The sequence below is a fragment of the Halichoeres trimaculatus genome, unplaced genomic scaffold (genome assembly GCF_033239565.1).
Source record: "Halichoeres trimaculatus isolate MK-OKI-2021-1 unplaced genomic scaffold, fHalTri1.1 fHalTri1_scaffold_12, whole genome shotgun sequence".
Taxonomy (NCBI): Eukaryota; Metazoa; Chordata; class Actinopteri; order Labriformes; family Labridae; genus Halichoeres; species Halichoeres trimaculatus.
Window position 1 is genome coordinate 17,599,649 of NW_027437190.1, and position 27,703 is coordinate 17,627,351.

The window sequence follows — 27,703 nt, forward strand, 5'->3', positions numbered from 1 at the left end:
CTTTTTGTTTTTCTCTGGCACATTTACACAGTGTGTTTTCAAAAAAGTAGCCGTACATTTATAAATGTTCACTATAGCAAAAAAAGAGCCAATATCTAAATAGGACATGAAAGTTATTGCATGTAAACTACTACAGAGTTTTCAGTCTTTTGGCAACGCAGATATACCTATTTTGCCGAAGAGTAATTTATTAACCATTTATGGATGTATTTTTTTTTTTTTTTTAGGATTTTAAGGTTCGATGTAAATCTCTTAATTCTAAAATCACATTCTTTCTCCTGGTATTACAAGAGAGTGTGTTATCTGCTTGCGTTAAGACAGCCAAATATCACACAGTTATTCAGATTTAAGATCATACAATGATAGACAAAGTATGGAAATACATGTCTACATTAAAACCTCTGTAACTGTTTTCAGTGAATTTTTAAACAAACAAGCGAGTCAAGTCTGGGTTGAATGTCACAATGATTGCAGTTTGACACCTTTCACATTTAAAACGATACAACACCAAAGCCTGGTACCTGGAATGGGTACTCAGTGGTACCAATTTTTGGTACTTTTGTGTGTTTATATGGGAATGAATATTTATTTGTTTAGTAATACCGTTATCAGTACCCATTCCTGTGGCTGACAGGTGTTGTGGAAATTTTCCGGTTTCTGGTGAAGAATGAAATAGAGACTTCTGCCGGCCAGCAAGGTTTTATTTTCCTTTGCAAAGAAAAAGGTCAGTCTACACACGAGCAGTCAAAGTGAAGAAAAGACCTCAAACATAGTTCGGGCCAAACATTTATGCTTGAGAGAAATGCCCCAAAAGGTACTGTCCACGCCCCTCTGTCTGTTACAGGAATCCACATTGAGACAGAGGCCTAGAAATCGGGCAGAAGGTGTGATGACAAAAGGATCAGGAAGCTCATTGAGGAAATGGGGGATAGGGTGTCTCAAATGATGGAAACAAAAGCAATGAATTTTCAGTTACACAACAGGGCCTTGAAGCTGGGCAGAAGGTGTGATGACAAAAGGGTCTGGAAGCTTATTGAAGAATCAGGAGATGAGGTGTCTCAAGAAAGCAGGATATGGGGCATCTCAAGCAGTAAAAACAAAGACAATAAAATTACGCTTACACAGGCAGTCAGGCAGTCACACTACTGTTAGCAAAGAGGCCTCTTGTTGAGTCAGTATTTCAAATCAGGCATCTGCCAGGGATGGGCTCCAACACTCTGTAGGGTGAGGTCACAGAGACTACATGTATGTGTTAAAAAGTCTGTGGCTAACTTTCCACTCATTACTTATTGTCTGGTCAAGCTACCAACAACAGACATGAATAATTTCCTGCAGTAATCTCTTCTCTGCCTCTGGTGACTTGTCAGCAATAACCACAGATTTAATTGATTAATTAATTAATTAATTCACCTTTATTTAACCAGGTAGAAAACCCATTGAGATCAAGATCTCTTTTGCAAGGGTGACCTGGCCAAGAGGTCAGCAGCATACGTCAATATATAAATAGAAATATACAATTACAGTATTGCAAGATTAATTTTAAACAGACAATACGTGGAGATAAAAATTGAAGGTTAAATGCTAAAGTGACTCGAGAAAAAAAAAAAATATATATATATATATTAACGTTTCTTGCTGCCCACACAAATTAAATGGTGTATCAAAATTAGCATCAATGTAGTGAACTGATATAAATTGCACAGAAACTTGAGTTTTTGCCATAGTGTCAACAGGCAGGGGTGAAATATGCTGGAGCCCCTTTCACAGATTGATTGGGTTTGACGTGTGGGATCAGGTTGCTGTCAAGAAATATAACTTGTTTGTTATGTTGTTTTAACCAATCAGAATCAAGAATTCAACACAGCCAGATAATAGATTGGTACAGAAAGGATCCAAACACCATTACTGAACCTCCCTCTTCTTCATCTGTCACATTTCATGATTTTCATCTCCTCTCACCTTCTGCTTTTTCCTGTTTTACTCTCACCTGTGTCATCTCTTCCTCTCTCCTTTTCACGTGTTTAGAGAGATGTTTTTTTCTGACAGTTTCTCCGTCAATCACTGTCATGCGTTTCCACTTCTTTTCCCTTCTCTGGGCTACATCTCCTACAGGGCCCCTGTCTGGTACATTAACTGCTTTCATTTAGTTGAGTTTGTCTCCAGTCAGATCCCACAGGCACGGAGTTAGCTGCTGTTTTATTTATGCTGTTTGTATTTTGACAGTTGTTTTAGTAAACTTTGCCAGCACACTTATTCACACAGGAGATGCTGTTCTCAATCAGAGGGACGGAGTGTGTTTTCTACAAATCTACACAGTCTGGGCTGTCAGTCAGAGATGAAGAAACATTCCCTGCTCCAAATAACCAGAAAAAGCAAATACAGGAAAACAGAAACATAAACAAACAAAAACATGACAATAAGATCCTACATGTGAATAGTGGTCCCATCAGTGTATGCTGCTGTGTAATTAATATAAGTATAGTGACCAACACTGAGACTGTGATGTTGTTTAAGTAGGAGAAGTTTGTGTAAGTGGAAAATATGTGGAGTGGAAGATGAAACACAATTGGTCCCTCTCCCACTCACTTCATCCCACTCACACACTCTCATGCACACACCAGCTCACATCTTAATTACTGAGGCTTGATGGGTACTTAACCTTGCCCCTTGCTGCTTATGCTAATGCAGAAAGGTCAGGAGTGTGCTGATTGGCTGGCTTGCTGTCAACTCAGCCAGAAAACTGTTGGAGTGCAGATGAGAGGATGAGGGACGAGGGGACGCTGAGGAGCAAGGACAGCGCGAATACAGAAAATTGAAACTGTGATGAAATTAAATCATTCTGAATAGAATAAGATTTGACGCTCTGTATTTTCTTTCCAATTAAAAAAAAAGGTTCCTTCCGCTCTTCTTTGTTACAACACTGCTTTCAGACAGTTGGTATTTTTGTTCACTGAAACATCAGGATGGGGCAGAACAGGTCAGTGTGTTAAAAAGCACGCAGAGCTAATCAGGGTGAACATATTTACATCTTAGTTACACAACCTCTCCTCACCACTCTTACCAGTATGACCTCATTCTTTAAGCAACATGTTTGCTGAGGAGCATATGGCTGGCTCTCCACGTGTGTGTGTGTGTTCCTGTGTGTGTCTGTGTGTGTGTGTGTAATGAGCTCATCCTCTTCCCCCCCATGTAGCTATCTGTATAAGGCTCAGGGTATTTAGCAGCAGGGAGAGTCATTGAGAGGGCACACACACACACACACTCACCCCTCACCGTTCACAGCTGCCTGCCTGCTTTGGGTCTTTCTACCTGACAAAATGTGTGTGATTAAAAAGATTTCAAATTGTTGTGTGTTTGATATTTGTGTTAAAAGACTACTTAAAAAACGAACTCTGAACCTATTAGCCGTTGTCTGACCTCTGAGGATGACAGACAACTTTTCAGAGCCTCCGGTAAATCCTTCCACCTGAGATTTTCTTTTCTTTTCTTTACCTTTAAACAGGAGAATGGAGTCTGCTTTGATGTAGAACAGGGTTTTGTAAGCCACCCTTGCTTACAGATCTGATCTGTTGACATCAGAAGGTAAAAAGTTGTTTCTAGTTTGGCTCATTTACAGAGCGATGTGTTTTCATTTGCTGTGATGTAAAAGTACAGTACAAATCCGTAATAACACATCAGAAAAGGGCCTCTCTTTCAGCTTCAGTTTTACTGTGAAAGAGTTTGAGATCTTATATAGGTCATACTGTACAATGCTTCTTAATGCCTAGAGTAATTTTAATGTCATACATACAGCAAGAGGCTTCTCTAAGTCAACCTGATCAATTCATTGAGACATTTAGTCTGCTTTAATTTGACTGACTCACTGTGTCCACTGAGCTGTTACAAACCAGAATGTACAGCACAGGCCTCCTACTGTACATACATACACAGAGGGTCATACATGTATGCATAAACTAACGTATTAAGTCTTTGCCAGTGTTGCCCGTGACCATTGGTATGTGTGCTGAATGTGTTCAGAGCGTGTGGGTGATTGGACCCCGTGTGTTGGACAAAGTGTGTACGTGGGTGTGTGTGGTCTTGAGGCGGTGGGGAGCTGTAACAGAGTTGACAGGGGGGCCGTAGAGATTTAGGGCAAGGTGCCAGGAAGCCAGCAAAACACGTGTGCACCACATACTATACGCATTACACACACACACACATCTCATCTTCTGATCTCAAGGGGCATCAGCTCTGGTCTGGGTCACTGGCAGGGTGCACACAGGCTCAAAAGTATCACCACGGCAACTGCATCGCATAATCCCATTCCATCTCATCCCATCCACGAGCTGTGTGCGATGTGATTGGACCGTTCCCCCTGGGGCGCCGGGGCGACGGCTCAGACGCTGTCTGCTCACTCTCTGTGTCAGCGAAGCCTCGGAGTCTGTGGGCGGGGAGAGAAGAACGCATTAGAGGAGCGTTTGGCGCAATTTGGCAGGAGGCTGTGTGAATTATGCAGGCTGTGTGTATGTGTATGTGTATATGTGTGTGTGTGTTGCCAGTGATGCCAGTTTGAGTCTTTTCATGGTGAACACTGGGAAGGACAATATTGTGAAAATGGGACCCCCCCACCCCTTTTTTCATCACTTTAACAGTACTTTCCAAGACTTTACACCTTTTATACTTTGTATCTTTCTTGTACTAAAAATCAAAAAGATCAGTGTTTTTCTTAAATGGTCAGAAGGACAAACCACTGAAATTATTTCCACAGTAAGTCTCGATAAACATGATTGTGTGATGTGTAGCGTTGCTCTAAATATCTGTTTCAGTACCTTTATCTTTATAAAGGCATCAGATCCTTCCTCTGCACTCCATGTTTCATCTTGTTTGGCATCTTCAGTAGTTTTGTTTTCTCGCTACAAACACTTGTGTCAATTTAGAGTTAGAATAAGAAATCGAGATGAGTGAAGTCGCAAGAATAAAACAAACAGCCCTGAAATAGTCAAAATCATATGAAAGCAGATTGATTTCTTCCTTCATCTCTCCTCCCTTCCTCCCTCAACTGATCCCTCACCCGTTCTACCTTTCATCCATCCCTCCCTTCTCCAGTCACCTGACAGTGTGAGCTGCCTTTGAATTGAATCATCCACCTTCACCTTTGTCTGGCTCACACACCCTCAGCCTCCATCACCATCTTTCTTTGTTTTGCTACAGAATACACAAGCAGTCTGAATTAAAACACAGCTGACAGTTCGCATCCAGTTTCATTGCCCCTCCGCTGTCCTCCTCCCATGATTCCTCCCTTACTGATGTGTTCCCCCTCACCCATCATTCCCTCCCTCTCCCTCTCTCCCTCTCTTTCTCTCTGTCTCTCGCTCCAGCTGTCAGGACGCTTCATTATTAAAGATTCATGCTGGAGTCTGGGCAGCTTCTCCAAAAGCTTTTGTCAGACAGACCGAGTGTCTCAAATCTCACTGCCACTAAGTGGAGGTGACAGAAGGAACTCACACAGACACACTTGCACACAAACACACCCTTTTCTTCTGTTTTGCTACAATGTTGTGTCGGTCATGTGTCCAGCTCCTTTCTGATTCAAATCATTGTAAGAAAAAAAAATATTGGTGTAACTTTCTTTTCTAACAATGATTTGAAAAATATTTATCAGTACAAACTCACTTACCAGTGACAACACACTGTGTCTAACTATTCATGAGTGTGTTAAATATTTGACACTAACATGATGTTTTGAATTCCCAGTTTTGGCTTTGGCTATGTTCTTGGCTGAATGTTGGATGTTGTAGTGACCTGTTTTGTCAGAAAAAAACGTGTTTTGAATTTTTATGTTTTGTGCCTGTGATCATGTTTTGGTGATATTTTTACCAGAAGAGTCCTGACATGTTTCACCATGAAATGTCTGTCTGCCTGCTTACCACAGAGCTGAATTAATTATAAATGTACCCATTCCTAATATGTATGAACCGCAGCATGAGGAAAAAGCAAAATAGAGGGGAAAAGGGGGGTATGAGGAAATGTGTATTTGCAAAACACACTTAATAAATTTCACTGCATAGAATCGTCAGTTTATTGCTCCACTCATGGCTCATCTCATGGTTGTGTTCAGCCCGTCTTGTACTCAGCTCACACGCCGCCTTGAAGTGCAAATGTTTTGAAATCTTTCTGTGACACATTCCATCTGTCGTTCACTCAACTATCTTCTGTGTTTTTTTGAAAGAACATCACACATCACAAATTAAAGCGACCCAAAAGGGGAAAAAGTGATTTCTTTTTATTTATTTATTTTTTGTGCAGTAGGGATAACAACATATTTAATTTGTGTACTTTCAAGGCTAGTCCGTTTTGTCCATGTTTTGTGCAGGATAAGGATTTGATTGGCAGTGGAGGATGGGGGCTAGCACTAGGGATGGGTACCTTTCACATTTGAAACGATGCGGTACCGATGCCCAGTACCTGGCAATCGGTACCAGTACTCAACGGTACCAAGTTTCGGTACTTTTTTGTGTTTATGTGGTAAAAAAATATCAATTTGTTTAATAATGAAATATAAAAAAAAATTAATTTAACAAATGTATTCTTTAATATATAGCCTTGCAATGCTGTGTTCATGTCCAGTATGGAAAATTGCTTACACTTCCACTCTCTCACAGTCACAAAGATGCATTTAGGTACCTAAACATGGTACCTTTTGGTTTTATGTGAATCGATACCTGGTACTTTTGACAGAATTCGGTCGGTACCTATAAGAGTACCTAATTCGGTACCCATCCCTGGCTAGCACTACCTCACACTGTCCTCTTTAAACTCAGGTTGTCTGTGACATTAGCAACCGTGTGGTAGATATTAGGGATGGGAGGAAAAAAAAGATATATCTTAGCATCTGGATTTTTTGTTTCGTATTTTTTTGGGCCCAAAAACTTTTTTTTTTTTTTTTTTTAAATCAGGTCACTTCATTTCACTCCATTTTAGTCTTTGTTTAAAAGCTGGGTTCGAAAAAAGTTGAGATGTCAGATCCCCTGCATAAATCTAAACAACTGATTCACATCTGATGTGCATTTTTTGGGGAAATTATTACTTCTCGTATTAGTCACACATAGACATTATCACCATTCAACTTTCTCACGTGGTCTGGTGTTAGAAAAGTGAACTAAAAACTTGCAAAACTCTGAACTATTGCAGAATCGCAATTTAAATCGTATCAGCACCCCATAAATTGTGAAAGAATCAAATCAGGGGTAAAGCATATCGTCCCAGCCCTAATAGATATGTGAGATATGTCAATAAAGAATTCTGCTTTGTGTGCTTAAGAAGATAGGTTCATTACTGAGTATCCATCCTCTTTAAAAGCACCAGAACCTTCTTTTTATTATAAAATCAGGCTCTCGTTGACATACTGTAGCTCTTCACTAACAGGTTTCCAAAAACTTTTACCTATCCATTTAAGTCACTTTGGTATTCAGTTGTTCAAGGTCAAACATGGCTAAAAGCTGTGAAAAAAAACTAAAGTACAGCAAGCTGTTTAGAGTCAGAGCTAATGCCTTTTAGAGAATGCACTGTTTGTGTCTTCAGCAAAATAATAATAAAAAAAGATAATCCAAAACAAAGAAGATATGCACCCTTGGAGTTATCTTGGGTACATTCTCTTCCACTTTCACAGACATTTCTGGAGGGAATAGCAGAAATTAAGAACTATAAGTTCTCTGTGTTGTGGGGAAGTTTCACAGACAGGTAACACGGTGTTTGTATTCACACAGTCTATTATGGACAGAAGCTTCTTGATTTGCAGCCTTGTGACACTTCAAAGAATACACTTTTGACTTTTTTAAATTCTAGCTCTTCTATTTAAAAGGCTCTTCTAACCCATAGCTCTTCTTGTTAATATTATTCCAGGTATAGAAATATTGATTAAAGTTTGTGCTTGATATCCTCTCATAGCTGTATGGAACAGTCAGTCTGTAAAGTGACCCGTCCAGAATCATTAGAATTAATGGTTGACATTAAGTTTTGAGCAGTGTACTGGTGTGACGCCAGCTGTCTTTTTCTTGTCCCCCTCATTCTTTTCACAAGTTACATAAAAAGCTTTAGCCAAACAGGTGGCATTAAATCGACACACTGCCTTCTTATGTTAATCTTTGTTTTTGTTTTTTTTCTTGTATTTGTTTTCACAGAAAAGCTCAGGATCAGCAGAAAAAGGTGGTGGTAGCAGGTTGTGTCCCTCAGGCTCAGCCACGGATGGAGTACCTCAAAGGACTCAGCATCATTGGGGTATGTGTGTGTGAGCGTGAGTGTGTGCTTTAAAGGGAGACGATTGAGGGAGCACAGGGATGTGAATCTGCCGTGTATACTCTGAGTGTTGCCCTTCATTTGTCTTTATTCGTGTCTAATGGAGAACCTTTTATGAGTGCAGACAGACACACACACAAACACACACATGGACAGTTTGACCTGTCATTCACCTGGCTGATGGCCCGCTGTGCCTGTTCTGTCTCACCCTCCCTGCCGCTTGGTTGATCAATAAGACCCCCCAGGAGACGGGACTGAGGTACTTAGAAGAACATGATGGGAAGGAGGAAAAGTGAGACAAAGTAAAAGAAGGACAGAAAGGTGGAAAAGGAAAGAGGGAGAGGAATTTCAAAGTAGATGAATGATAGAAATTAGATGATAGAGATTAGAAAATGACAGGAAAAGGGATATGACAGCTAAACATACAGCAGAAGTGGTGTAGTATTAAGAATGCAGTAGGAATGAAGACGTTCATGTGTGGTGGTCCTTCACTCCTGAGAATACTTAGTGGCTATTGATGCACTCGCACCAGCCCCAGCCCACTCCCTGTGAAGCTCTCTAAAGTTTTTTAATCTGCTATTCTTCTCAGTCCTCTCAAGGGTGCAGCCATCCCTGTTGTTTGTACGCTTTTTTCCTACCACACTTTTTCCCATTCAGTTAGTTTAGGATTGTTACACCAAAGACCATCAATTAAATTACAATAGAAACACTTAAATCTTCATGTAATACGTGATTTATATAATTGCCTCTTCCTTTAAAAAAAGACTGATAAAAAATCTGTTGAACTTTTCAAGATAGTCAAATTTATCAGCTGCACCCATGGTATCTATACTTCTTCATTCAGAAAAGTGCTTTTAATTCAAGACAAATAGAAGTATATGAGGATGCTTTTGATGTCTGTCTTGACCAAGATGTGCTAATCTTTTCTTTTATTTGAAGGTGACCTTGAAGAGTCTATCGCTCTTCTTGTGTTGAATTCAGAGTGTGAAGTGAAAGGATAGTGTGTCACACTACACACATACAGAACCATCAAAAACACAGAGGTGTTGCAGCCGAAAACGAAAACTCTGTCCTTCTCCGGGGAGTCAAACAAATATGCAGATATAACAACAGGAGGCAAAAAAACATCCTTTTAAGTAAGATGTGTTGGGTGTTTTTGATTGAAGTCCTGTTTTTGCATTTCTACTTGTAACCCTGTGGTGAAGGAATAAGTACACTGTGGAGCAAACTGCAGTTTTTGACGGACATTTAGTTTACAGTCTGTTTCACTAATCAGGAGAAGCTAAAAGGAAGATATGTCAACATTATCATCTATGCTACTGCTGAGTTCCCTACCAAGGCAGCAGAGATCTTGACTGGCCACGTGTCCAACAGTCGCTTGAACTCATTGTGCTTCTCCAGAAGGAAACAGTGTTTGCTCTGAAGTGTTTTTCGTCCAAGATAAAGACTAGAAATCCTGGGGGTTATTTTAGATCCACATCTCAGATTTGATAAACATGTGAAGAAAATCACCAAATCAGTAAGGAGCAATCAGAATTATTTCAAATTTGATAGGCAGTACATACCGACTCAAGCAACTCAGATATTCAAGCACTACATGATCTTTTCTCATTTTTCATATTGTGTGACAGTTTGGGCCCAGGGTTCATCTTCAGCTATTAGAAACTTTCATTCTTGTACAATAAAGCTCTAAAAATAATGGACAAAAAAAATCTATCTTTTCATTCTGAAAAAATACAGTTTACTGAGCTTTGAGAGCTTCATGCACCTTTCTTTCCTCAAACTAGTTTTTGAATGTGTTAATAATCTGGCCCCTGAACCTCTATCCAGATTTGTTCAAAGGCTTCCAAAAACGGAGGTCAACATTTGGACAGTCAGCCTTCTCTGTTAAAGGCAGTAAACTCTGGAATTCATTACCAGCTGAAACCAAACTAAACACAGATCTAAAATCCTTCACTGCAAAGGTCAAGTTCTGGCTGAAAGCAAACCAGAGCTGTAACCATTCCTAGTCTGCCTGGTTTTTTATTTCCTGTTTCAACTGGTTTACTGAATTTGTTGTTTTTTTAAGTTGAGGTTTTTTTTACTGTACTGTTATTCTATAAACTGTTTTGCCATTTTATTGCCAGTCAATGTACATTTTATGATCTGGTTACTCAAAGGCCCAACTAGGGACAAGAGTAGGAAACTAGCAACTGTTAAAAACTCTCTTTACAGCACATCAGAGTTATGTCTTGTTATGAAACTAAGTTAAACTGCATCTTCCCTATCAAATAGATAAATTCAAATTCATTTAGAATAGAATAGAATAGAATAGAACTTTATTGTCATTGTAACATAAAGTACATAGTACAATGAAATTGAAGTCACAGCGGCAATCAAGAAAACAAAAGTAAGACAGTGTATAGAAAGTTCAAAAAGGTCCATAAGAAAATAGTTGATGACAGCTTGTCCATCATTCTCCAGCTCAGCCTCCACCTCCACAGGGTCCAGGACTGAGCTTCTTCAGTCATGCTCCATCTCTGTCTCCTGGATCCTGTCTGCTCACAGCAGGTGAAGCTCTTCCAACATGGTGTTGGTGTCTGATGTTAGCTCTGTTAGCCATGTCTGTGAATAGCATGGTGCTACTCTGCCCTCTGGTATTCCCTCTGTTGCTGGGTAAGCATGGCTAGCCTTTCCAAATTATTGGAGATAGATCTCAGGTTCCCAATAACGATGGACGGAAGGACAGGTCCATGTCGTCACTTCGTAGCTTTCACCTGAGAACCAGCACGTCGTCCTCACCTCCCTCTCCTCACCTTGTGGGAAGACATCAGGCCTTACACCAGTTAGGATTGACATGCTACAGGCTGCTAACGGCTGAGTTCAAATGTAAACAGTGCAGCCATGGTTACATGTAGGATCTCCAGACAAACACAGGAGAAAAAGTAGTAAAAATATCACTGAAGACACAAAAAGTTTGGTGTCCATGACCAACAAATGAGCCATAGAAAGTAATGATCAACTTCAAATACAAAGATTACAATAAACGGACAAAGAAGAGAGAGCTGCTGCAAAAGGCAGCCATAGCCAACAGGGCGGCGCCTATCTGTGCTTATCTGTCCTTAAAAGCTGAATGAGTAATGTTCAACAGAAAACTATGATTCAGTCATAGAATTAGAGGTTTTCTATCCATTGTCATTTTACAGACACAAATAAAACATTTGAGATTCAAGCATAATACTTTGTATCAAAGCAATACTGTGAGTTTAGTTATGCAGAAACAAGCTTTTGCAGTGGGAGGCTCTCAGTTTTATAAACAAGCTCTCAAACATACAAATGTAGTATTTCCTTCTTTAAGAGCTGAATAATTCCTGCATTTCTAAAGTCTTTATATACCATCTATGTGTGTTCCAAGTGAGTACCAAACCTTGCTTTACAAACCATGGCAAGAAGCCTTGAGGTAAATTTTACATATTACTCCATGTTTGTGCTTATTAACAAACAGCCTCATTGAAAACAGAGATAATAAATAAAACCGTCTCGATTCAGCTGCTGATGGCAGCCGCTGCCACGGAAAAAAAATGCAGGGAGTTGTCTCAAAGGTTATGTTAAATATCCTTTACCATGAATAAAGTAGTTCTACTCAAGCAAGCAAGCATGCCACCGTGTAACATGATTACAGTCAAATCAAGAGACATGTATGTGAAATATAATTACATTCAGATAAACAGGCTTGTAGTAATAGTCTTCAGGGCGACGCAGAAACATCTGGGAAGTTAACAACAGCCGTTCCTTTCGTTCTCATGACTAGATTGGATTATGCATTCAAACACACACACACACCAACAAACACACTGATGGGGGTGTGCATGAACAACCACACAGAGGTATATGAGTACGCACACACTCCCCTGGTGTATCCTTGATAGTTACAATCAGCCTCACAATGACAGTGACAGTTGGTGGTTTATGTAAATGAGATGCAAAGAAGCAGACATGAATTTGTGTATTGTGATTGCACTAACGGCTAGATGAGGAGTGTAGTTTAAAGAAGAAGAAAGAAGTTCTTCCTGTTGAATACATTCAGTTTAATTGACCCGTGTGTCAGCTTTGTGTGTTTCTCTCTGAAGGGATTGTGAAGAGAATGAAAGTGTATTATGTGTAAGGTACACAAACAGTCACGCAAGCCTCCTGTGTTTCACTTCTCTGAACTAGACATGTCACATTCAGTATCTGAGACACATCACACATAGCACACACAATCACACTCTGCTAGCGAGGTAATCCGACAGTAACAGTGGGTAAGCATTGTTGTAAACATAAGCAACACGCACATCAGTCTTGAGAGAGCTCTATTTATTTGTTTGTGTGCCTTATGTTGCCTTTATAAGTAAATATGGTTAATCTTTTCAACGGTTCCTCATATCACCACTGCTTATTTGTCTCTTTAAAGGATCCATTGGAAAATGGGTAGGTTATGATTTCAGATTAAAACGCATACTAACAAAAATGACCCTGCCTTTTTTTTTTTTTTCCAACATTCTTTTTTATTGAATTTTTGCCACAAAGTAAGCAGAAATGTACAATTTGTTACAATAATATGCATATAACCCCCCCAAAAAAGACCAAATATGCATAATTTTTTTTAGAATAAAAGAGAAAAAAGAGAAATAAATTGATAAATAAATAAGCAAATAAAATAAAAAAATAATAAAAATAATAAAAAAATTGTTATATATATATATATACATACACATGCATACATACACACATATATACATACAAATACATACAAACATACACATACACATACATAAATAATTAAATAAATAAAGAATGAATAAATAAAAATAATCGTAATATATAGTGACATTATAATAAAAACACATAAATCCATATTTAAAACAACCACAAGGATAAAAAAAAGAAATGTACTAATTATAATGATTACAAATAGTAATAATAATGATAATAAAATAAAAATTAAAAAAGAATAAGTAATAATAGTTATAATAAAAATATTAATAATAATAATAAACTAAGCAATGAGAATATGATAATAATAAAGATAATGATACTTATAAAAAGTGAAGAAGTAGGAGGCTAGAAGAGGGAGTGCACATACTGCTATCTATCAAATCAGACATCGGTATTTCTTTAAGAAGTGCTTATTTGTGCCAGAAAATTGAGCAAGAAAAAATTAAAAACTTTCTGAGAACACTTACCTAAACAAAACAAAATCATTAACAACAAAACAAAACGTGGTCTTCCCTGGGGTATCATTATAAGTAATGATAATGATCATGATCAGTTCCAGGCACTCAGAGGGCATAGACACAAAAAGTCACTGGCATATAGTCTCACCAACCCCCGAAATTAAAACCACATGGATAGCTACCGAAAAGACAAGACACGACAAGACAACAGTTACATGACCCTGCCTTTTAACTAGAGATAGACCGATATGGATTTTTTGGGGCCAATACCGATACAGATTTCTACTTTGGCAAGGAGGCCGATAACCAATATTTGAAGCCGATATTCATTTCAAGTCAAAGTGAGAATATTGGCATAAAAAGTTTTGAACGATACAAACTCCAACACTTGACTGCAATCAAATGCCTTCAAGCATATGTTTATTAAACTGCTCCCAGGCTTAGCAGCATTTTTTTTAAAGTTAAGTGAAAACTTAAAAAAGTAAATAGCTAAAGTTTTCTACAGTAAATAAAGTTTTCAAAAATTTCTATGTAACTGCAATAAAACTGGAGAGAATTGAGTTTGTGCTGCCTTCTACAGGCATGTAATTTAGTTCAATTAATTTTCTGTTTGGTTTTACATGACTGATTTGACCATCTAGGGCTTCCATAGTGTAGAAAGGGATAAATTCTGTGCAGACAAGCATCAGAGTTAAAACAACATAGTTTTGTGGGTTTCAGAATGGGTTTCATATCCGCCGTCGGACTGAAAAAAAAGGCTGATGCCGATATGCTCCAAAATGCCAAATATCGGCCCCGATAATTGGCCTGGCCAATAATTGGCCCGGCCAATAATCGGTCTATCCCTACTTTTAACTGCCACATCTATCACTCATCCTGACTCTGCAGTATAAAATGAAAGTGAAACTAAACATTTAGATCTTCCTTGTATCTTATTTTCTTTATATGATCCATAAAATATAAATGCTATTTATGGTGTTGGTCAGCATTTCTTTATACGGATCCCCCATTAGTATAGAATAGAATCGAACTTTATTTGTCATTGCAACAAGTGCAACAAAATTGCAAAGTGAGAGACAGCCTCTTGATAAAGTGCCTAAACCAGCCCGAACAATTTCTTGTTTAAACAAACAAACATGTTTCTCTTTAGTAAGCACTCCATCGGGTTTATGAAGTAGGACTGGTGCCATAGCTTCAATCTAAAAAAGTAAATGTGTATAAAAATCAACCCTTCATGTGTGCAAGGACACCTGCTGCTTCTCTGCACCAACCTAAATTGGCTGACCATTAGAAGAAAAACTGATTCACCATAGTGTGTAACATGCATATAACAGCTTCCTGCAAGGCACAGTGTGTATCAGTGGGAATGTTTTGGAGAAGAGTTTCTTTGGGTAATAGGCCTAGAGGCACTGAGAATGCATGCTGCAGGCTAAAGCCCTGAAGAGAAGAGAAAGTAAATGATCTAGAGATGGAGGAGATGCTGGGAGGAAAAAGAAAAGTGATAAAAAGAAATAATCCTTCTACCATCCCCACTTCTTCTTATTTTTACTCCTCCCTCACACCTGCCTGTCTCTTTTTTTCTCAATCACTCCTTGCTGCTTTTGCTGCAAATGAGTTGCACAGAGATGGTGGGTGATTGAATCATTGCGTTCCTAAAAAAGAAAATAATTCTCACACTTTCAACAACCAACACAACCTTCTTAAAGTCAGGTCTTGATATGTTATGAATTAATGGCGTTTTGGTGGGGAGGCTTGGAGTGAAATAAGTGGAAAAAGCAAATCTTCTTTATCATAACATTAATGTTGTAGTATTTTAATTTAGTTTATTTAATACGATAATCGATTAGGAACCCATCTACCATTTCATGTTTCTTTATCTTTGTCCTTTTTATGAAATCTTACCACCAGACTGTATCTCTGTCAATACATCATATACGAGGTGCTACAGCTGCAGAGACACCTAGTGGCATTTAAAAAATCTATACCACTTAATCTCGGCTGTAGGAAACTGAGTGTGATTGAATCTGTTTGTGCTTGTGTGCCTGTGAGCAGTTCTCTGCATTCTCTTTTGTTTGTATTTACATGCAAACCTTGTTTGAACGTGGATCAGTATATTTGTGTTTGTGGGGTTGTCAATAGCAGGCTTTTGTTTGCTGTGTGCACTTGGGTTTGTCAGCATCAATAAACTTTTCCCATGTGTGTCTGTCTGTCTCTGTTTCAGGTCCAGCAGATTGATCGAGTGGTGGAAGTGGTGGACGAGGCCGTTAAAGGTATTTTAGCACACAAAGACACACAAACCAGAACACTCAGTGTATGATTGAATATAAGCAGCCATGCATTGATCAGCTGATGAAAAATGATCCCAGTCTGCCTGCTCACTGATAATTCAAAGACTGAGTGTCACATGATGGAACAAATACTTTCCTCTGGACCTGCAGCTCTAAAAACAATGTGAACAAAATGATTTGGTGAACTTTTGAAATATAAGTGATTATTTTGTATTTTCTGGCTAACTAGTCTCATATCAAGTGTTAATATTTTTTATTCTGTAAATTTAAAGCCCTGTTTTCACCAAGCAGTCCGGTTTGGATCACTACAGTTTGGTACCAGTCAAGCCTGATCCTGTTTGCGTTTCCACAGCCAACCATGCCCCAGACACCGATAGCCACATCAATTACATAATAGAGTGACGCCATAGCAACGCGACACAGTGTACCCCACTGATAAATTCAATGGAGAAGAAAAACGCGACAGTGAACAAAAAGCAACAAAGGAAGACATCCAGCAATTTGCCTTCTTTGTACTTGTCATGTGGCTCTTTGTTACAAAGCCCAATCAAGCCTTGTTTCAGAGAAGGCCGTGTGCCACAAGGTGAAATACAGAAAAGGCCACTGTTGCACAGTAAGTGTCATAGCTGCACCTTCTGGGATCGGATTGGTTTAGTCTGGTACCCTTACAGAATGGTCTCGGTTATTTGAGGATCTGTCCCGGGTTAGTTCATGGAAATGCCATAAAATGTGTGCCGTGCCAAGACGGAATGAACCGAACTGATTTACTTGGTTGAAACTGGGCTTAAGATGGAAACGGATTAGGAGTACATATTCTCGTTTTAAAGGTACAATGCCCAGAGCTGCAAACATTGAAAGCAGTCAAATTCTACATTAAAACTCTTCTTTGCTCACTCATCCCGTTGGATGAGAAACTCCTGTAATATATTAGTATGCTCCTCCACATGTAGAATTTTCCATGTCAAAAACTTCTTTCAGTACAAATTCTTTTGTGTGCAACAACCACTAAAAACTTGTTAGGGTTAGCTTCCTTGAAAAGGGACCTGCTCTTGTGTAGATAGAAGTCTCATTCTAAGTTAACTGATTTAAATGTTAAAGGTTAAAGGTTAGGGATGCACTGATCCAACTTTGCTGGTCCTGATATTGATACTGATTCCTGGGCTTTGGATCTGACAGATACCAGTGTTAAATAATAAACACCTGCTCTACTGTGGGATAAGACTCTTTTAGGTAAAAGGCAAAATGGGTATATTGAATTATTGAAGTAATTTATTGAAACTATAAAGTATTAAAATTGTAAACTTTTATACCCTGTAGGCTGGTAATGCAGCAAAAAGCACAAGGTGAGTGCATGAGAGGTAACATTTCAAATCAAGTAGCCAAGAGTAAAAAAAAAGGCATAGAGCTGATTTCCTGGATTGACACCATAAACACCCCTAATACTGATCTAGCTTTGAGGGGATGCATCAGACCGATACCCAAATACCATGATCGTTATCTGTGCATCCTATTAAACAACCTGCATAAATGTGCTTGGCAAGAGTCTCTTATTGGAACATGGCATGTATTTTTACCAGGAGGCTAAAGGCTCTTTATCTGTGCCTAAATGCACAGAAAGTTTGGTTCAATCAACATTTTCTGAAACAGAATAAATACATTTCAGTTTAATTGCTCGGTAAGACAAATGTCCAGGATTGATGTTCTAAGCATTTCACCAGCATTCTTGCCCTGTCTAATCCTGCCTTCCCGTCTGAGTAGCTTGTTAAAGTGGTCTTGCTCTGAGACGCGTACTGACAGTGAGACGAGCTCACATGGCAGTGATTAGGTCATCCATTTAAACCGTTAGCGAACCACTGCACTAAACAGTTTAATGAAGGTCAGTCAGAGTTTACAGTGTGAGAGTGTCCAGTCAAGCTGTCGTGTACCCCCAGCTGTTCGCTAATAAAGAGCAGATTGAGCTTACACTGCATGCATGTGTGTATGAGTGACTAGTTTGCACTGCAGGCTTCACTCTAATGAAGGACAGCTGAACTGAGGCTTAATTTTACAATGTGTCATTAACCCTAAATCGTCTGGCTTCACAATCACACACTCACACTCCACTACACTCACTGTGACTTTTCTCCCTCCTTTTTCTTCTATGATTTGCTCATAATTTCCTTTTTTCCCCTTTTCTACCTTGGCATCTCTTGATCTCCTTTCTTTCTCTTCTTTTCTGCCCTCTCACAGCCTCATTCCATCTCTTCTTCTCTCTTCTCTTCCATTTTACCCCCTTTCGTCACCCCCTCCATAGAAACTAATTTCCCCGGTATCATTACAGTTCTTTATGACCTCATATAAACTGAGAGCTGTTATTTCAGCTCGGAGGCCTGGGCATAAACCTTAAAGCTCGGGGATTTGCCTTTCGTAATGGCTACTAAAATACTTACTTCAATGAACAGCTAATAGACAAGGCAAAATTGCTTGCAGGTCTGTTTTCCACATGACAAGAGTACTGCTATACTTTTATGACCTTGGGTTTCTTAAGGTGTGAGCCTGTCTATTCAGTTTGAAACCAACCTTTAAGAGAACTCTGTGAGGTTACTCCACTTCTGTAAAACTGCTTTTAATCGTAGTGTAACTACCTCACATAAAGCTCCAGTTACTACCTGTTGTAAATGACCTGGTATTTTTATCTTTTGGTTATCTCAGGTCGGGTTGCTGAGCATGCACACAGTAATCAACATTTATACAGCCATTCTCATAACAACTAGTGCCCTGTGTGTGCAGCGTCAGTGGTTTGGTGGGTAGTGTTGCTAATGTGATCATAAGCTTGCTTATCCGAATCTATTACTCTCTAAGCCTTGCCAGATGTTGATTTTCTTGGGAAAACAAGATAAAACTGAAGCATCATTTTTTGTTATCCAAGTCCACTGGCAGATCCATAAAAACTAACGACACCCGTGGATACATATTTTTGCGAGGGGAATCCAGCCACACTTCATGTCTCTTGTTAATTCTCAACAAACAAAAACAGAGCCATGAGTAGTTGGAAGGCAAAACCTCTGAGCATCAGTGTTTACATTTACAGATAATACATTCAGTACACAGAAGCACACACAGGCGTCATGTTTCCTCTTCTGAAGGAACACACACTTTCATCTAAGTCCGATGTTAGTAGCATTAATAAATAACAGCTGTACCCCTCTCTTTATAGGGTCATTTGATGTCTTTGTTTCTTTATTGGCCTCCTAATATTGATCCTCTCTCTCTGAGATGATGGCCCCGGATGATACGATTTCACCCGGCATTCTTTTATTTTTCAGAAACAAATTAGATTTAGTGTGCTGTGTGTGACAGAGGAGCAGAGGGCAGGGGAGGTTAGACGGGCTAATGTATCTACTTAGCTACAGATCAGAGGCTATATGGCATCCATATAACCTCATGATCCTTATTACAACAGGAAAAACAAACTGTTTGCATGTATCAGTGCAGAAAAACGAAAAAGCAGGAGTGTAAAGATGGGGATAGATAGAAAAAGACATAAAGGCAAGAAGGAAGGGGGGGTTAAATCAGCTAGAGACTTTCACATTCATTTCAGGTCATCTGAACAGTATGTTTCAATGCTCAGTGACCTATCTGAAATTAATACAGCAAGGTCTGTAGAGGAGGTTGTCACTGTCAATCATTATGGTCTCATATGACTTCAGAAGTAGTCTTAAGAGAAATTTGCTTCCATGGCATTGCTAAGTTAAACATTTGGTATTTTACACGAAAAATGAATCTGTTGACACTCAATATGAAAATAAAATAAAAAAAAGAAAAAATCTTCAACTATAGTTGCACCTATCTAATTATCTGTTTGTATCACAAGGGTGCATTTCACCTCCTCTGTCTTCATCTTGCACCCCCCCCCAACCCTGCCTGCTGCTTTACAATCAAACCAGGGAGCACAACAAGACCCAGCACTTATGAGACATCAGACGCAGGTCAACAGGTCAATCTTTTAGCTCCCTACCTCTCTGATCCAACCATCAATCTGACTGTCCTGAACATCTTTCACTTGTGATGTTTTTTTTTCTATCATCCCTGGACCATCCATCCATCTACCTCTGTCCCTTCATTTTTCCTGCTTTTCCTCTCTCCTTTTCCATACAGTGTTATAATGGGCACTTATGACTGGGTGGAGGGATTTATGTCGGTTTGTATTTATGAAGGAGAGAAAAAAAGAACAAAGGAGAAACAGATTGGAAAAAGCACAGGAGGGGAAGGTGGAGGGCAGTCAATAACTACAAAATGTGCTATAGTGTGATGGTTGTGTTTGTCTGTATCCCATGCAGCTTTGCACAGCAGTCGGCCTCTCTAAAATCTGTAATTGAGATGACAAAGAGGACAGCACTCATGGAGTTTCCTCAGCAACTCAAGTTAGCTTTTGCTTCCCATTCATGGCTTTCTCTGCCCTGAAATTGAATTTGCCTTTTGGCATTCTCCTGGAGTGATTTCATGCTGGGAGTGAGATTGTTTCTTGAGCCTTTGGTGGCAGTCACATGAACAGGGGTTGTGTACTGATTTAGAAACAAAAGTGATTAGAATGGGATCCAAATGTTTAGGTTTTATGAGCAGGGACATCTAATACTTTAGTGTTGTGGGGACTACAAATACAGCACCCTATGGTTATTACCTCTGTTGACAAGTCTGTATAAGAAAACTCATTTACCACATAGTTGATACCATCAGAACCAAAGATACAATGTTGACAGCTCTTAGAAAACTGCATTGTTCAGCAAAAAGCTTCAGTCAAGGCCCAGACACTTTTTTTTTTAGGTTTGGTGCGTCCTGTGAAGCTGCACGTTTTGTACAAAGGTGTTTTCAGTCTATCATTGAGCCTCACCATGTAACCCATTTTGTACTTTTGAGGTAATTTATTCCATTTCCAATTTTTCTATCTACACTGGTGGATTCAATACAAGGTTAGACTGAGTAATTTTGTCATTTTTTTTCTACTGCAGTTAGGCCACGTCCTCCTTTTCTGTAAAACTGTTTAGAGGTTGCATTTATTAATGAAATCATCCTCAATATTTTCAACATGGCTCTGACAAAGTGATCACTGCAACAGAGGTTCAAACAAAAGACAACTCATTTCTGATGCTTTTGGGTTCAGTTGACTAAAGGGACCTGAAGTCAATTGAATTTTTTGTTGCTGTATTTTGTTTGTTGAGACCTTGAGGTATTATAATCAGAAATGAAAGTGCTGAAGACTTTTCCAGCAGTGCACATCACTTTGCTTTTACTATTGTTTTTGTCTCAATAGATGCTTTCACTTCTCATTTTTGCAAATAACTCCTAATTAAAGAACATGCTTATAAAATAGTTATTTGTCACGCTTTGTACAAATCAGTTTCTGTATTTACTAATATGAGTTTGGCTATCGGATATGGCCAAAAATCCAATGTCATGCATCCCTAGTCCATTAAGTGATCATTCAACAAATGGAGCAACAGATCTTGGGTGAAGAATATTGAAGCATGCATGAAGCTTAAATCTATGTTTGATGCTGATGGCAGACTGAAGACAGCATGGACAAACCTTCTCCAAGTCTCAGCTGTTTTCCACAAGGGAAGTTTTCTAATTTCCTCGCTTGTTCAAAGGTATTACGACCAGTCACGCCCCACCGATAGGCTCTTTGTCCTCCTTTGGGGCAGATTGTCATTTTTATCTACCAATTGATAGCATGCTTCCTGCCCTGAGCCCACCCTCCCAGGAGACCCATGTAAAGCGGATGAAAACAGGAAGACAATTCCATCCCTCAGCGCCTCCGTCTCTCTCACCCTCTAGTTGGTGTCCTATTGATGGAGAGGAGAGACCACTGCATCCCGTTTCTGCACACTAAAGACGAGACATATTTTGGTATTAAGACTTGGATGTGGAATTATGATGCCACAATGTGGTTTTATAATTTTTATTAAAGGTGTTCTACTGTTCAGCTAGTGAAAAATCTGTTCCTAATGGCTGTTATTTGTCAAACTCATTCCCCGTCTTGGATTGTTCTTTATTGTTTCCACCTGTTCTGACCTTCTTTTAATATCTGTCGACTTAACAGCAGACATAATGTCAGAGTTCGGTCTGTTCAGACACTTTTGACTAAACCTTTCTGCCTGTTCCGAACATGTGGTGCTGAGAGGATGAGAAAAGTTAAAGGAAGGATTTATAAAGAGATTGATCTCACTTATTCAAATGCTTGACTTCTACTTTTTATCTCTTTTTCTGGCAAAAGGCTGGGTGTGAGTGTGTACATGTGTGCGCACTGCATATTTGAGTTTGAGTTGGTTGCTCTGGTGGACAGAGGAACTAACCTTTTTGACCGAGGTATTGTTTTATTAAACTGGATGAATTAATCATTTCCAACATCAAAATGCTGTCTCAGCTCAGTGTCCCACAGACCGGTCTTAATGCTACTAAGTCACTGCTGCAACAAGTAAACTACAGAAAAAAAAAAGGCATCACTGCCAGTCAATGTTTGGGTGTTTAAAAAAATGTTCTGAAGCTTTGTTTGTTGTTTACAGGACACTCTGTTCGTCTCCTGGGTCAGAAGAAAGATGGGGGCCGGAGGCTGGGAGGAGCGAGGCTGGACCTGCCCAAAATCCGGAAGAACCCTCTGATTGAAATCATCTCCATTAACACTGGGTAAGACACAGACTCACAAGCAAAGAGAACTGCTCATGAAATATTCAGCTCCAACTGTGAATTCAATTTCACTGCTTCTTTACAGCCCTACTTTATGGTCTGTGTGCATGTGTGTGTGTGTGTACTTGCTTAACCTCCCTTGTTACACAACCACTTAAACAGAGCCCTTGTGCTTCTTATTTTATCAATTTCACATGGTTTGCTTGGGATGTACGTAGTGTTATTTGTTCTTTAAATGTAAATCTAGAAACTCAACAGGTGTTTGCTTCTATTTAACTCTTCATAAAAGCAGAGAAACAACAGAAGCAGCAGTATGTATAGACTGTTGTTTTTATTCTATTTATATATATTTTTTGTAGCTGCGGTGTTTTGTATTTCTTTACTGTTACGATTCTTTGTTCTTTTGCTGTTCCTTTTCACTGGCTGGGTGTTTATTCAAGAATATTTATGTGGTATGTGGTTTAGAACATTATACCATAAATAGAAATGCCAGTAAAGAAGATTTAATAGTGTTGATAGATGAATAAATGTGCATATTATTAGACAAATATTGTACATGGATGGATGGGAATGTCTGTTTTCATTTATGAGCTGAAGCATGGCTATAGACACTTGGACCTACACTCACATGTACACACACATTTTTATGGGCTAATTTCATGTTGTTTACAGATCTGTATGTCCCGACTAACCCCGCGCTGTGGTCTCAGTGGGCTACTTACAGAGGGTTACGACAGACTAATTCCACCATGCTGGGCCCCTGCTGATGATAATCCATCAATCATGCTCCTGCCTGTCCTCAGTATCTATCCACTAATGGCACGACTTACAAAGCGAGGAAGTAAATAACTTGTAGACACAGCACCCTGACTATAACATTCTTTTGTTTGAACCTGTTTGTTGCTGTCAATACGGGGGAACAAACATGGAGCTGGAATTTCCATTCTTGTCCTTGAACCTTCTGAGCTAATTGGAGCAACATCCCTGGTGCTACATACGAAGCAACCAATAAGAAGGTTGTGACCTGTTTTCAGGTCCTGACCTATTAGTTATCACAGTTTTATTACCAGATTTACCACCTAAGTGTTTTATGGTTAATTTGGGTGTGATGCTGATGCAGAAGATACATGGTGAAGCTGTATTGTAAAAGTGTAACCATGCATCACTCAGGTGCAATAAGTGTGTCAACATTTCTGTGTTTTATTTATATATATATATATATATATATATATATATATAATTTTTCTTCAACCCAAAACCTTGATTCTTACAGCTCCATTACGAGTAAAGCCATAGCTCTGCCATTATATTTCTGTCTCTCTTAAGTTCAACATCATCGTCTCATGATAACGTTTCCTCGCCTCAGGTCAAAGGTTAGGTCAGAGATCAGAGCCTCTTTCTTAAGAGTTGGATAAGCCTGGGATGTTGTAGTCGGCAATTTTTTTGTTCTTTATTTCCGAAGAAAGCTTCTTAGACACCACTTCATCTAATGCGATTCCCACATTTTTCAGATAATCTGGTTTTTGAAGCCGACACATATTTGGCAGGTTAAAACAGCGAAGCATGAGTTTGTGGAAATTTGCAGAAATGTCACTCAGCACAGACAAAACTCGCCAGTTTTTGAAAGTCTGATTTTTTCTCGATTAACCACGTCTTAGAACTAGCCACCACTCTTGTATGATAAGTTAATCCCTGGCTCTTTTTGAGGTTTACAGATTCAGACACTCTCCCTTAACGCTCAGATTCTTTTGGTAAATGATGATAAATGGGTCACAGTTTCTCATTTCCTCTTCTCACTTTGTTTTAGTCACTTCCAATCACAGCTGCATCTGTTTTCTTTCTTTCCTGGGAGCCTGGTGTTCCTGCCTGTCTGGTCATTTCGTTGTCTGTGTGACTTGTGGCTTTCTAGCCTGGATGTGTAAATTTCTGTTTGTTGTGGTATGTGTGTATGTGTGGCAGATGTCAGTCCCTCGCCAGCGGCTCCAGCAGGGGGTCTGTATCTGATCCAGATGAACTGGCTGTTGTTTTTCAAAAGGGTCCGGCTGGCTGCAAATAAATCCCTTTGTTTTTACTCTCTTTACTGGAACCCTTTTTGGAAGCCAGGGGGATTACTCGGATGTGTTCACTGGATGAAGCAGCTGTTGACAAATCTCCCAAATAACACTAGTGTTCCTGAAAATACAAGCTTTATGTCTGTGTTTTGTTTTCACTCATGGTGTCTGTCATTTTGTATGGTTCTAGTTGTTTGTGTCATGTGATTGTGTGTAAAAGACAGAGAAGGGGCTCTTTATGTGCTCTGTTTTTAGATGGTCTGTTTAAACTATTCCTCTGAGGTAGTAGTGACATCATTAGTGACATTTGTCAGCTGATGAAACAGAGAGATCTTTGTCTGACGCACACATGCTCAACATCAGTTGCAGTTGTGCTCCAAATGTTCTCTGCGTCAAAGGAGAGTATTAGAAACTTTGAATTTGTCGTGTGTGTGTGTGTGTTTGTGTCTGTGTGTGGCCTTCAATGTTTCTCTTTGTGTCTGATCATGTGAGATGCATTCATTGAAGCGTTCTCTCTTCCCTTCTGCTGTCCGACCCTCACACTGTTGAGTTCATATCTTGCTCCAGGGTTGAAGGCTTCCATAGGTCATCTGTAGGTCTCTCAACCTTAATGAAGTTGATAAGTATCTTCTTAAAGTATAATGAGAGAACACTGTGAACTTGTCGGTATGCTTATCCTGCTCATGTGAGCATGTTGGTCCAGATAGCCTGACAGAGGAGCAATTCTTTTTGAGTATCACCAATGATTTTTAAATGAAGTGGGACATAACCAAATATAGTATTGTATAAGTCAATAGTGTCCAATAGGGATGCTCTGAAGCAGCTGATTTCCTTGTCATGTAGACAAATGTCCCAGTCACGTGACCTGAGCTGTGTCTCTGATTGGACAATAGAACATTCTTAATAACTTCTAAACTACCAAGTTAGAAAAAAAATCACTCACCGTGCAGTGTGAGCTGATAATGAAACCAGCGTTTTAGACCCAAACCATTTTTTGAACCAGGCGGTAAATATGCTTTTAAGCCAAAAAAGTGTGTTTTTATTGCTGGGTGTGTACGTGACTTCTGGTCTTTCTGCAATCAACCTCAAGCGGATAAAGACTACGGTCTCATTTATTTTGAGCTGATAAAGGAAATATTAAAGTCTTGCATGCCTCTGTGGTAATCACATTTTTTCTGTTGTTTTAATTTTATCGTATAGTGTGTTTTTTTATTCTATTCTATTCTATTTTATTCTATTACACTGGGGAACAATTTAAAAAAAAATTCTGTTGTTAGATTTTTTATGCTGATTAAAACTAAAATTGGTATTCTGGTTCCAAAATTTCAGTCAGTTTCTTTTGTAGCACCTCAAGTTTTTTCTCTATAGCTTACCCTCCAGATAAGCAAAACTCCACTGATTAGCTGTACTAAGACTTGCCAGCTGATTGCGATTGGACTCATCTACAGCTACGTGGCAACTTGTTTGTGCAGTCACGATTGAGACAGTGTTTTCCCCAGTGTTATTGAAAGGGACAGTGAATGTAAATGGGCATTCAGCATAGTATGTAAATATGTCAGAGCTAGCCATAAGGCTAATCTTAATCAACAGTCCTGGCAGGCCAGAGCTGAGGTCACAGAAACAGAAAGAGATAAATGGCAACAGACTTATATGAAGGCAGCCAGAGCAGCGGCATAATGCTCTCATTTTGGGGACACTTGTGTTGCAGTGGTGGGTTTATTTGTGGGATATGAAGGCACATTCCTTCAGTCCACGATATCTAAGAGTGTGTTTCCAAAGAGGAAGAAAATAGAACCTTGACATTTTCAGTGAATTTGCTCATTTTAGATACCTCTGCAGAGGGATTTCAGTGTGGATCTGTCAGATGAACCTTTCATTAAGTCAGTGCAAATCCATACAACAGCCTGGCACAGAGCTTCACCTGGGACTACTAAAAAAAATTAATTTCATGTTGAAATTGATTCACAATATTAGTTTCATTAGGTTGCATATTAATTCATTTGCACCTATTAAGTCCAAATTAGATTGGCTTTTTTCCACCAAGTTAATTTTATCCCCATTAAAAAATAAATTTGACACCGTCCAGCCAGCCCTCAAATGCCCTCTGGCTCCATATTAAAGGAATATTGTCAGCTTTCTCCTGGGCCATTAGCACAGTTATTTTGATCCACTTGTACTTGACACATAAACGAACTAAGTCCTGATTATATCTTCGAAGGTTTAGTCCAAAATCATATGACTGTGGACAATTTTGTTTCAATTCACAGAGCAAGTTTCCCCTTGGGGTTATATTTTGATTTATTGAATTGCCGAAACTGTGCGAATTATCAACACATTCACTCTGCAACAGATAATAAAGGATTTATCTTTGCAAATGTAGACAAAATTACACGTACTTCTTAATGTGCACCAAATGTTCCCTGTCTGCACTCATATCCGAATTGTCTCCTGTTCCAATGGGATATTTCACAGCAAGTTGGTGCTGCCATCCTGTTTTTAGAGTCAGGATGTGAATCATAAGTCATGAAATGAATCAGTTCAAGGTAGTTTCAGTAACACAATCTTTGTTGGATCGATGCTGATGATAGAAAGCACAGTGAACTTTTTTGTACTATGACTTGATATCAATCAATATCAGAATTGACTTTAATGGCCAAGATCTCATGCTTACGTTTTTTATGAGGATTTTTATCATAAGAAAAGCTACCTTGAATCTGAAGATAAAGTGACACAAAGGGTGGTATCAGTGAATTTTTTAGAAGTGATCTCCTTTACTTTTTACATGCAGCTTTTTGAAAGATCAAAGAGTAAATGATCACACAAACAAGGTGATCAGAAAGAGGTAAGATTTTTGGAGTCATCTCAGAAAAGATTGAAATTTAGGAAACACAGTTGTCCTGATCCTCTGCTGACCTGCACTCACACAGCCCCAGGCCTGACCAGTCCTGGGCACAGTCTTATCGTGGAAACCTAATCTTGTTATGATACGACAGACATGACTTTGCCTTATCATGTAGCATCTACAACTTCGAACAAAGTACAGTCTCAAAATCAGCACGATGGACAACAAAGCAGAGAACATTGCTGCAACTTAAGTGTCTTCATTATTCGTGGCAATGTTTGGCCGAAATAGTTTGAAATTATTCTTGTGAGGAATAGGGTAATTTGATGTCATTTCCACCTCATAGACTGTAAAAAAAATGGACGTCTGCTTGCTTGGCTCAAAGTGAAG

At 39.1% G+C, this 27,703-nt stretch overlaps 1 protein-coding gene across 2 annotated transcripts in view; it reads left to right on the forward strand.

Moving 5' to 3' along the window:
- cdkal1 (CDK5 regulatory subunit associated protein 1-like 1) overlaps positions 1-27,703 on the forward strand; it is a 260,221-nt gene that overhangs the window by 74,981 nt on the left and 157,537 nt on the right. For both annotated transcript variants that reach the window (XM_074682552.1, XM_074682553.1), the window contains exons 5-7: positions 8,160-8,256; positions 15,691-15,739; positions 22,300-22,420. In XM_074682552.1, coding sequence (XP_074538653.1) covers positions 8,160-8,256; positions 15,691-15,739; positions 22,300-22,420 — 267 coding nt within the window. The remainder of the gene's footprint in view (positions 1-8,159; positions 8,257-15,690; positions 15,740-22,299; positions 22,421-27,703) is intronic.